Source organism: Melospiza melodia, chromosome 2 (assembly GCF_035770615.1).
Source record: "Melospiza melodia melodia isolate bMelMel2 chromosome 2, bMelMel2.pri, whole genome shotgun sequence".
In the NCBI taxonomy this organism is placed as follows: Eukaryota; Metazoa; Chordata; class Aves; order Passeriformes; family Passerellidae; genus Melospiza; species Melospiza melodia.
Window position 1 is genome coordinate 24,408,154 of NC_086195.1, and position 12,299 is coordinate 24,420,452.

A 12,299-nucleotide genomic window follows, 5' to 3' on the forward strand; every position below is an offset into this window, starting at 1 on the left:
TGAAGAGGATGCAGCCACTGGCTGTATCCCGGCAGGAGGCTGGGAACGTATTGCACTTGCCAGGTCTCCAAGATTACATTCCTGCTCCTGTCACCCTCCTCCTCTGCTGGGAATGGATAACAAAACTCACTGGGAGTTCAGGGACTATTTTCCAGGACTTGCCAAAGCCTGTGACTCAGGTGGCTGCTTCTGCCCTGTTGCTGTACCCACACTGGCTCCCAGCCTTGATGCTGCTGGGGAGTGGGGTGTGGGGCCTGGCCCCTGGTTTTGTAACCAGTGGGTTGTCAGAACCACATCTGCTGTCAAGGGGCTGGCTGTGGGGTTCGGGGACTGCTGTGGGACACAGGAGATGGCTTCTTGCAGCCAAGAACTAAAGCCCTGGGGGTTTCTATCTGCTAAGCTGTTGTCTTCCCCCAGCTGGGACACCCAGAGGCCAACACCCAGGCTCTGCCAGCCACTGTTGTACTCATGTCCTGGGGGCTTCACCCACCTTTCTCCTGTGCAGACCCTGCCTTGTTCCTCATCCTAAAGCATCGGGGAGCAAACCAGCCTGTTTAGAATCCTGTGATACTCAGCCAGCTCCCCGTGTGCTCGACACTGGGGAGCCCAGCTGGGGCCCACATCCCTGTCGAGCCCATGGATGCTCCCCCAGGGGTGTGTGTGGGGTCATGGGATGCGATCACGGGAGTGCCCGCGGGATGTGGGATGTGTATCCCCAGGTGCAGGCGACACAGAGCACGGGGGGCATGGAGTGCTGGGGACACAAGGCGCGTGCAGGGGGCTCGGGGACATGGACATCGACACACGGCAGCGTCCAGGTGCAGGTCTCCTTGCGGCGGGCCGGGGCCGGGGCCGAGGGCGGCTCCCGGTGAGTCACGGCTGCCTCTCGCTCCTCCCCGCGCCGCCTCATAAAGCGCCGCCGTGCCGAGCTGAGCCGAGCCGAGCGCCGTGCCCGACCGCGGACTGCCGTATGTACCGGAGCGCTGGGCGGACAGCCTTGGGGGGCACCGGCCGCCACCTGAGTGACCGCGGGAGGAGGATGCTGGGGGGTACGGGATATCCCACACTCGGGGGGTGCCGGACGGATGCGAGGGTACGGGATCGTCGCCTTGCGGAGTCCCGGGGGGTTACCATGGCCAGCTGGGAGGATGCTGAGAGCACGGACCGTCCCAGGCTCAGGGAGTGCTAGGGGAACCATCCCGAGCTCATGAGAATCATGCCCAGCACTGAGGTCCGTTTTTGTCTGCAGAGCCCCTGGGAAGCCCTGCCTGGGTCCTCCTGCTCTGCTGGAGCCTGGCTGCTTGCTGCACACGTAAGTGGGGGGTACTGGGGAGCCTAAGGTCAGCCCTGGGCTCTGTGCCCCTCAAGAGGCCTGTTCAGGGGTCTGGGGATGAGCAGTGCCTCTGTTCCTTTGTGGGACCCTGCCTCCTCACCCACTACAAAAGTGTCTCAGGGTCACTCTCAACCTCCCAGCTCACCCCTTTGTGCTCCCCAGGTGCCATGGCCTTGCAGCCACCCAGCATCACCACCCTGCGGATGCCAGCAGAGCTTCCTCGCCCAGGTGAGAGACCCTCGGGGCCGTGGCAGGGCCTGGGGGTGAGGAGGCTGCCATGAGGTTCAGCTCCTGTGCCAGCCTCCAGCAGAAACAAGGTGAATCCTCCAGCCACAGCCAAGATTTCAGGGTGCTGATGAGGTGGGGGAATGTTCCCCTTAGTTAGGGAGGGGGGCTGTGGCTGTGCCTGGGGGGCACAGGGGAACCTTGCAGCCCCCCTGACCTTCATACCCCCTCTGGCTGCAGGTGAGAGTGTGACTGTGTCATGTGAAGCACTGAGTGAGCTTCCAGAGATGACGCTGCTCTACTGGCTGGAGAATGGCTCCTTCGTGGAGAGCCTGCACCCGGATGGGGCTGTGCGTGAGGGGACAGTGCAGTGAGTATGGGGACAGGGGCAGTGACAGCGGGGCAGCCCAGGCTGGGACAAGGCCCCTGGGTCTGCCCATCTGGAGTGGGCACTGACTGCTCCCCGCTGGCTTCACAGAGAGGAGCTGCAGGGCTCGGGGTGGGCGCTGCGCCGTGACCTGCACTTCAGCTCCTTCAACAAACAGCACCTGCACACCAACTTCACCTGCGTGGTGCTCAGTCCCCTCGGTGCCGACACCAGGGAGGTGCAATGGCCGTCCCAAGCACCGGCTCCGGTCACTGGGAACAGTGGGGGCCTGGGCTGAGCCAGGGAGCAGCTCCCATGCTGGGTGAGCACCCTGCAGTGCAGCTCCCTGCTCTGACAGCCCCACACTACTGCATGCACATGTGATACCCCCAGGCAGGCCTGTCTCTGTGACCTCCTTTGGGGACTGCACAGCCCCACGTGTGCTGGCTCACGTGAGTGGGGCTCCTGGTGCCCCAAGCTGAGTCAAGAGCACTGCCTGGGTTGGAACCAGCTCTGCCCATAGCTGGCCTGGGACCCCAGAGTTTATTAAAGTACATCAAGGCTGCCCAGTGTCACCTGCATCCTGGGGATGGTGCTGCCCAGGGGTGTAGAGGGCACCCATGGGATGAGGAGGGAGGGAGAGGAGGTAGCCCTGGTGCCTGTGAAGGGCAGGATCCATTCCTCACCCCCTACCTGCCTGGCAAAGGGCTAGAGAGCCACAGGGAATTCCTGGCACAATGGTTGTGCCCTGCCCTGGAGGAGAGGGTGGGTGGAGAAGCCCTGGGTTGCAGGCACTGTGGAAGATGAAGCCATCACATCCCTCTCTGCACTTGGCAGGGTTGGGGCTGTTCCTTAGCATGGCATTGCTGAGTCCCATCTGCTGCTCCATGGGGCATTCCCCATAACCATCCTGTGCTGGCAGGGCCCCTGCTCTTCTGTCCCAGCCCCCTTCTTGCTCCCCCAAGTGCTTGTGGGGGCTGCAAGCCCTCTGTGCTGTGGGACAGGTTGGGGAACAGATCCCAAACCCCTTGAGCAACCCCTGGCTCTGGGCATCACACTTCAGATGCTCAGAATGTGGGAACGATAGAGATGGGAGGGATGGAGAAGCCTCCAGATGCAGCCCCCATGAGCTGCCCTCGGCCCAGGGTGCCATAGGAACCCCCTGGGGACACCCCAGTCCCACAGTGACTCTTGGGAGCCAGGAGAAGGCAAGCACTGGAGCAGCCACTGGTCAGGGACCTGCCCAAGGCAGCCCTGCTGCACCCCCTAGCATGGTTAATTCCAGCCTCCATCCCCTCTCACAGACCCCACACACAGCTGCCAGGCTCAGCCAGTGTCCTGGGGACAGTGGCTGAGCTGGGCACAGATACCTGCCATGCAGGACCCTATGTGGGTGTCTCTGTGTCCCCCATCCTGTCCTACTGTCCCCGGGATGCTGGTGGCTCCATCCCTGACCCCTTCTCCTTGCCTCATGTGATGGCAGTAGCACACTCCTCACTGCGCAGCATGGCACCCAGCCCTGCCATGCTGTGCCATCTTGTGCCATGCTGTGTCACACTGTGTCATGCTGTGTCATGCAGTGTCACACTGTGTCATCTTGTGCCATGCTGTGTCACACTGTGTCACGCTGTGTCATGCTGTGTCATACTGTGTCACACTGTGCCATGCTGTGTCACACTGTGTCACGCTGTGCTGCCCACAGACCCCACTGCAAACCACAGGTCACAGCAGCTCGGAGATGTGCAAAGCCCTGTGCCCATGGCACACCCCCCACCATGACCAAGATCAAGACCTCCCTGTCCTGGCAGAGCTGGTGGGACAGGACCATTCCCTGGCACATGTCCCCATGGCCCAGTGGCAGGAGAGACTGTCCTGCAGAGACATCAACTCTCACAAAATCGCAGTTGTAGGTGCTGAGCACAGTCAGAAACAGAGCTGGATGAGGGTGATGTCAGCAACCTCAAACATCTGGAAAAGTGGGATGAGGACCTCCTTGTCCTCATGGAACAAGTTCTTGGTAGGGACTTGTAGCAGGTCTCCATCATGAAGATGACATCCTAGTTGAAGGGCAACTGCCATTTTCCTGAGGGAGGTGGAGCAGCCAACATGGATAGGTTGGTGGCACTGGAATGCTCCCGTAGACACAGTAGTAGCTAAGAAGGTGGAAGCCATGTCCAGCACCATCTCCTTGATGAGGTGGAGGTCTTTCTGGTGTGGGGGTCAATGGCTAGAGTCCTGGCCAGCAGATGCTCCATGGTGGGCAGAGCCACCCTAAGGGAAGCCCTCAGATGCTGCAGTGCTGTGGACAGGGAGGCTGTTTGCTCTACAAGTGGCTGGGGAGGTGTGGCAGCAGGAGCAAGGTCAGGTCAGGGAGGGTGGTGGGGCCTGGGAGGGGCTGCTGAGAGATGCAGGGCAGGCTGGGGGAAGCACCCCAGCTGCATCAGAGGGCAAAGCCCCTCCTCTATACACATCCTGGCACTGACCCAGACACTGATGCCAGCACCAGCTGAGACCTGCCCTGCTGTGTCACCCACCAGGAACAACCCCACAGCTGCGTGTCCTTGGGGAGACATGCTGGTGCATGGGTGCAGGGTGCTCCTACCTGGGATGTGGTGCTTGCCCCAGTCCCCTCATGCTGCTGAGGAGGGCGTAGGCTGTGGCTCAGGTCAGCAGCAATACCTCTCCCTGGGTACCCAGGTCTGCACAGCAGGGCACAGCACACTTGGAGGGTCAGAGACAAAGCAGGGAGACCATGGGGACAATGCTCATGACACTGGGATGGCAGCCTACAGCTAGGCCCCCAGGCTCACTTCCAAGCCAAAGTGAACCCCCAAGGCTTTATCACTCGTGCTCAGCCACCTCTGACTCCTCCTTTGCTGGCAGCAGTGACTTGGCCATGCTCAGCCATCACCCCCACATACCGGCAGGATTCATGTCCATCAGAAGCAGGGTCCTCCCCAGACGAGGGGCACCATCAGCCAGCAGGGAGATGGGCAACAGCCAGATGTAGGGGGATATCCATGGGTGATGGGGGGTCAGGGGCATGAGAGTTGGAGGTGCTGGGGACACCAGGGAGGAGACATCCTGGGGCTTGCTGTGATGGCACACAAAGGATTTGCTATAGTGGGGAAAGTGCGAGCAGCACTATCCCTGGCTGAGGGCAGGAACCCAGCTGGGGGAGGAGGAGACACTTGATCTCCTTGGGGCATCTGGGATGAGGAGTAAGATCTGGTGTGAGGAAAGCCTGGCCAGGCAGCCCTGGAGGCCAGGGAGAAAGGGAAAGTAAAACCACAGGGCTCCTGTGCTCGCCTTCCTGTAAATTAGTCTGGTTCTTGTTAGTGGCTGCTGCTGCTTACTGTGACCTGTGGATGTGTCCATGTGGAAGCAGGACACCCGAAAGCATCGGTGACCATGGGTATGTCCATGGTGCAGCGGGAGCACCTCTGAAGGGAATGTGGTCCAAGGATAAGAAGACCATGCCAGAGAAAGCACACCTTGAAGCATGTGTGGCTGTGCTGGAGGTCATGCTGGAACACCTCAGAGTGTGTGGCCATGCATAAACCCCCAACAGAACAGGTACACCCCTGGAGGCACTGCAGCCATCCAGAAGGCCAAACTAGAGCAAGTATATCCTCCATCCCCAGAAATGTTCAGTGTTGGATGGGGCCTGGAGAGCAACCTGGTCCAGTGGAAGGTGTCCCTGCTTATGGCAGGGGATTGGAACAAGATGAGCTTTAAGGTCCCTCCCAACCCAAACCATTTTGTGATTCTGTGACTTTGTGAACGTTTGCAGACATTTTATGGGCATTTTATGGACACTTCATAGGAATGGTCTATAGACTAAGGGAATTATATCTGTGCATGATAGCTTAGGGTAGGAAGGGGCTGGTGGGTATTGGATACCACAAGACCTGAGCAGGATGTACATAATTTAGAATGAGGGATTGAGAACATATTGTTTTGGGCAGAGAATAAGTTCCATTTCTTCCCTGGGGCTGTGGGTTGGGTTTTTGCTGGAGGGAGGATTGATAAACCAGGGATGTTCAGTCAATGCTGAGTGTCAAGGCCTCTGCTGCTCCTCATGCAGCCTCACCAGCAAGTAAGGTGGGGGTGTAAAAGGAATTGGAAAAGAACATGGCCAGGACATTGGACCCCAGCTGACATATTCCCAACCACAGGTTGTCATGGTCAGCAGTAGAACTGGGGGAGGTTGGTCTGGGGGGGGGTCCACTGTTCAGGGGAGAAACAGGAAAGTTGTACAGACAAATCTCTGGCTTTAAGCCAACAGAATTTTGAGGTTTTTGATCATGGAATGGTTTAGATGACAAGTCTACTGGTGACAAGCCTACTGGGTACACCTGTCTCAGAGGGAAAAGGATCTTTGTGCAAGAGTTAGCAGGGCATGTTGAGTGAGCCTTAAATTGGATTTGGAGGGGGAAGGGGATAACAACCAGGTCACTTGAGATAAGCCTGGGAATGGCTTGACACTGTTCGAAGGATGGTGTGTTAGTGAGGTCGTTCGGGCTACCATCTCAGTAGACATAGGAAATGTCTACTTCATTGCCATGAAGCAGCAAGAGTGCAAGTGTTATTGATGTGCTAGAAACCATGGAAGCTCCTAAGAATGGTCACTCGGAACTCTCCCCAAAAAGGGATTGGGATTTATAACCCAACTGAAGTGCATCTGCCCCAGTGCCTGCAGCGTGGGCAGCAAACAGGAGATCCTGGAAGACATGTTGCAGGAGGAAAACCATGACATAGTTGCCATCACAAAGACATGGTGGGATGACTGGCACCACTGAAATGGTGCAATGGTTGGTGATTAACTCTTCAGAAGGGACAGGCAAGGAATGAAAGGTGATGGGGTAGTCCTGTATGTGAGGGAGTGTTTTGACTGTCTAGAGCTTGACAATGATGATGCAAGCGTTGAAGGTTGGTGGGTAAGAATTGTGGGGAATGCCAACAGGGCAGATATCCAGGTGGGAGCTGGGTACAGATCACTCAACCAAGGACCAACAGGCAGACAAGAAGTCTCATGATGGCCAGCCCTTCTCTTCATGGGGGCTTCAACACACTAGATGTTGGCTGAAAATACAACCAGCACAGAGGAGAGAGTTCAGGAGGTTCCTGGATGTTACTGTACAAGCTGATTTGTACTGGGCAATTAATTCAGCTATAAATAAGATACTGAGCTGGCTCCATAAGACCAGCCCTTGAGTTGAGTGACAGGAACCTCAGCCAATTACATTCTGTCCTAAGGCGCAGACATTTCACTGGTCCAGGAGCTGGGCAGTGTAAAAGATCAGACCAATGAGTTATCCAGACTGGGTTTTTCAGATCGCCTTTATAAAGAGGAGTTTGAAGAATAAACTTGCTCTTTTGCCACATGGACATTGGGGTGTGTGTTGTCCCTGTCTCTGGGTGTGGTCACCTCTCTCACAGTAACCATAAGTACCTCAATGGTACATAAGGTCCCTCTCAAGGCTCAGGCGCCTATCAGGAAAGGATTGAGTGCATTGTTAATTGGAAGGTCCAGTACCACAATGCAAGGTATCATTGTGCACCCTGATGTTGTTGATGCAGATTTTACTGGACAAACACATGCAATGGTTTCTACCTCTACTGCACCCATGACTATACCTGAAAAAACCCAGAATTGCTTAACTTATCCTTTTTAAATCTTCTGTCCCCAAAACAGAGTCTAGGGAGTGCAAAGACCAAGGCTTCGGATCAACAAGACAGCCTCAGATGAACTGGATGCATGTCATAGGAGACCAAAGACCTAACATGGTTTGTGCTGTTACAATACCTAAGGCAAAGCCTTTGCAGATAAAGGTCAGTGTTTGCAACTGAATGCCAGAGATCCTTCACAATTTATTATTCCTACAACACATGAGCAGTTTGAATGGTGTTTTGCTAACTGTACAGCCTTGCAAAGTGCTTTGCAAAATTTTTCTGACACCTTGGGAGACTGTCCTGAAGGGCAAAGGAGCCCAGGAAGGCTGGATGTACTGTAAGAAGGAATCTTCAGGGCACAGAAGCAGGCTACACTAAAAGAAGAGCTAGAGGGAGGGGAACTTTGTCTGGAACTCAGAGTAAAAAGGAGAGTTTATAATATTTGAAAGAAGGGGCAGCAAATCAGGAAATCAACAAGGATGTGATGAGGCAGAGAGAAAACAAGAAGAATGGAAGCTCATGTGGCCACTGCTGTAAAAGACAATAAAACAAATGTGTCTATAAATACATTAACCATAAAATGAGGGCTAAGGAGAATCTCCTTTACTGGATGGCTGGGGAAATCTAGAGAAAAATAATGAAGAAAAGTCTCAGGTACCTTGAAAGGTGGTGGAGCAGACCATGTAATGTTTAACTTGAACTTTTCTCCAGGTCACGTTAGAAAGGGTACTGACTGCCATAATTTGGCACGTGCAGAACAACCAGGGATCAGGCCCAGCCAACATGGGTCTGTGAAAGACAAGTCCTGCTTGACCAACCTGGCTTCTGTGACAAGATGACCTGCTTGGTGGGTGAGTGAAAGGCTGTGGAGGTTGCTTACCTCGGGTTTACTAAAGCTGTTGACACCATTTCCCACAGCTTTCTTGAGGAAAAGCTTTCAGCTCATGGCTTGGACAGGTGTGCTGTTTGCTTGGAAAAAGAAAATGCCTGGATGTCCAGGCCCCAAATGGCACCCTAACTCCTCCTGACTTTGGCCAAACTTTCTTACCATGTGTCTCAGTTTGGAAAGACAGGAGTCTGCTAAGGAAGGCAGGAGCTTCTTCTGAAATGGAGAATGTAAACTCTCCCCACCCCTCTGAATTGCTATAAATTTTAAATTAAGGGGCTCTCAGGCAAAAAATATGGGAGTAGGAAAAAACAGGTCTTTAATAGGGAAGAAAATAAAAGGATAAAATAAAATAATGCAGTACACTAGAACAACACTGGCAGAGTCAGAACCCAAGCTGACACCCTGTTGGTCAGGGTGTTGGTAGAAGTCTAATTGGAAATGTGGCTGCAGTCCTCCTGGAGTGTCAAGTGTGGTTCTGCTGGAGCAGAGATCTTGTAGAAAAGGGTGTAGTCCTCCTCCAAAGATGTAGTGGAAGAAGAGGCAGCTGCTGTTTTTCTGGGAAATCCAGTGGAGAAACTGTGCAGTTATTCCAGTGCCTCCAGATTATATCTGGCTAGGAATGCTCAGCTCCTCCCTCTGGGTGGAGCATCTCACAATGGGATGCTGTAGTTCTTATCAGTCATGCAGTGACATTCAATAGCCTGTTATCAGCAGGTGCCCCCTCCTGAGGGAGGAGTGGTTGTGATCATTCAGAGAGAGATAAGGAAAACTGCCCGCTTGACAAAAGACAACTGCCATACAGATGGTAATAGAATACATCTTGCCTTGCCATGTGGAGCACCAGTATTTACTGTTTGCAGAGGGGCCTAGAGCATGTAAAGGCTAGGAATTATTTTTGAAAAAGCAGCAAATATCTTCTCATTTGAATCACAGCCAAATCTTAGTCTTTGTTCCTTACATATGCCCTACTAGATTGCATTTGCTCCACAGCACTTTGCCTCATGATTTTTTTAGTGTAGTTCTACTGCATTTCCTTGTGAAGCTGTTCATAAGTTCTTGCAAATGATCTCATTGCTCATTCAGGAGACTTAGTCCCAGGCTAGCAGCAGAAATTCTAGCATTCAGTAGGTACTCTGCTGTGAAAACAGGAATGTAAAACATGCCACAAGGGTGGTGTTTTCCATGTGGATTGGGGAGAAGCCTACGCAGTGTTTGAGCAGTTGAGAGCCAGTTGTGCCTCTGCTAAGCTGTGGCTGAAAATTTCATAGAGTCACAGAATATCCAGAGTTGGCAGGGACCCACAAGGATAATTGCTTCCAGTTCCTGGCCCTTTACAGAACACTCTAACAATCCTACCCTGTGCTTGAGAGCATTGTCCAAATGCTTGTTAAGCTCTGGCAGCCTTGAGGCCATGACCACTGCCTTGGGGAGCCTGCTCACTGCCCAACCACCCTCTGGGGGAAAAACCTTTTCCTAATACCCAGCCGAAACCTCCCCTGATACATCTTCAGGCCATTCCCTCAGGTCCTGTCCCTGGTCACAGAGAGCAGTGCCTGCTCCTCTGCTCCCTCTTGTGAGGAAGCTGCAGACTGCTATGAAGTTTTCCTTCACAGCCTCCTCCAGGCTGAACAAGCCAGGTGACCTCAGCCATTCCTCTTATGGCCTTCCAGTTACTCCCTCCAGTTGGATGGACAAACCCATCTGCTGGCATCCAGAGAAAGAGTAACTCACTGTTTTGGCTCTAAAGGAGGGGGGTAAATAAGAGAGAAACATTTAATAGCTTGTGGTTTTTTTTATGAATGAGGCTGTCTCTCTCCCTTTCGAGTCACTCTTCCTAGCAGGTATTTGTGTTTCGAATTTGTTGCTTTGTAATGGAGGTGAAGTAACAGATACTGCAAAGTTTGCCTTTCATGTGTTGCCATTGTTTATACACTGTATCTGTATGCCTAAGGTAATAATTAATAGTTCTATGTATTATAACCACAAGGAATGGTGGAGTGATTTTGCTCCATTTTGCAAAGACTCCTTTAGGTAAAAATCTTAAAAGGGGAATGGGAATTATTCCAGCTGACAGGATTTGAGACATTTTATTTAGTTAAAACTGCCTTGAGAAGAGCATTAGAAAAGGAGTCTCAAGGAAAGAGCATCTAGGACCTCTGTTTTATTCTGCCATTTAATTTATAAATAAAGTCAGTGATACAGTAAGGACAAACTGAAGTAAATTTACTATTTCTGTATAGCTCTGGAGTCTCAATGGCAATGACAACATTCACTATCTGAGTGAACAGAGCTGAGATTTTCTGCCCCAAGGTGCCCTGCTCCAGAGTTCCATTCTCCATCTGCTAAGTGACCACTAATATTTCATACCAGTTTTTTGATCTTGCAACTTTCTGCTCTAACTTTTTTCCCCTAATTTAAGATCTGAACAATAGAAAATCAGGTGCTACTATAGACTGTAATTTTCACCATTATGTTTTGGGATTAGGTAATATTTAGTTTCATGTAATGTTTAACTTGAACTTTTCTCCAGGTCACGTTAGAAAGGGTACTGGGAAATAACCAAAATTGCTGTCAAACTTTATTTCCTAACATTCACTCAGTGTAAGTGCCCTTGTTCCAGGGAGTAGTTGGTTTGACATACAAAAAAGAAATTTTAAAAAGGTCTTTAAAAAATAAATGTAAGTACTTTAGTGTTGAAGTGCTCACCTTGATCCACCAAAGGTAGCTCTGGTTTTTGGACAGTGCTGATCACCCATCTGTGGGACACCTGGCTTCCTAGAAGTTTGTCCCTTTCTCAGGACACATGAATAAACAGGGCTTTGACTGTGCATACCTTACAATTAGAAAAGCACTTCTTGTATGAAAATACAATTGTGTATTTGTGAGCCTGCACCTTCATGCTTTATGCATGGATATAGACTTGAGGGGTTTTTTTGAATACTTGGACTTTAAATCCCAGGGAGCACAACTCCACCAATCATTCTACCTTATATCTGTGCAAAACAGTTCTCTCCTCACGTGCTGGTAAAACTTTATAACACTTCCTTCTCACTTTTCATTTATGTAAATGCTTATCCTGATGCAATTCAAGTGTGAATGCCCAGGTCAGTGTGTGTCTGCCTTCCCAGACAGCATGCACTGCACACCTCCAAGCTGGAATAGCTCCAGGTGTGTTCAGGCAAAGCAAATCCTGCCATTCATCCTGGTCCCCTACTCTTTATTAGGAAAAGTGCAGGCTGCATGTATGAAACACAGCATGAAAATGAAATTCTTGCACATGTCTCCTTTTTGCTCTCTCAGGGCTGGGAATAATCAGGCTGTGACCTGCTGAGGCTGACCTTCATCTGGGGGAAAAAGGGAGATATCACCACTCCCAGTTCTTTGGGAGGAGAAGGTTTCCTCCTTTCCTTTGAGTTTCTCCTGTTATTCTGCCTCCCTGCAGTTCCATGTCACAGCCTTTCCTGCTGTAACATTTGCTTCTGCTGTGGACAGAAGCTCTACAGAGGATGGACAGGCTTGAGGATTTTACAGAGGTGTTTATACATGAATTGCCTCTCCTAGAGTCTGTGTACACCTGAAAATCAAAATACCCATACAGTAAACATTTCAAGGGTTGGAGTGTTGTTCAAGTTCAGTGCTACAGTATTGCCTATTTTATCTTGCATTTTTATCTTGCTGGGAAGGAATTTGTTCCACTACCCTTGAGCACTCCACCTCTACAACCTAATGCCAGTAGCCCAGGTTTCAGCTGCACAAGCAGACACAAATATCATTTTCAAGCTATTGACAACAAGAATGAACCATGCTGC

The 12,299-nt window shown here is 51.7% G+C and overlaps 1 protein-coding gene across 1 annotated transcript; it reads left to right on the top strand.

Annotated features, from left to right (window-relative positions):
- Window positions 1-941: 941 nt before the first annotated feature.
- IL18BP (interleukin 18 binding protein) lies at window positions 942-2,490 on the top strand. The gene is made up of 5 exons (XM_063148078.1): window positions 942-1,049; window positions 1,250-1,312; window positions 1,496-1,561; window positions 1,799-1,928; window positions 2,037-2,490. The coding sequence occupies exons 1-5, from the start codon at window positions 971-973 to the stop codon at window positions 2,221-2,223; spliced, it is 525 nt and encodes a 174-aa protein (XP_063004148.1). The 5' UTR covers window positions 942-970; the 3' UTR covers window positions 2,224-2,490.
- The last annotated feature ends 9,809 nt before the right edge of the window (window positions 2,491-12,299 follow it).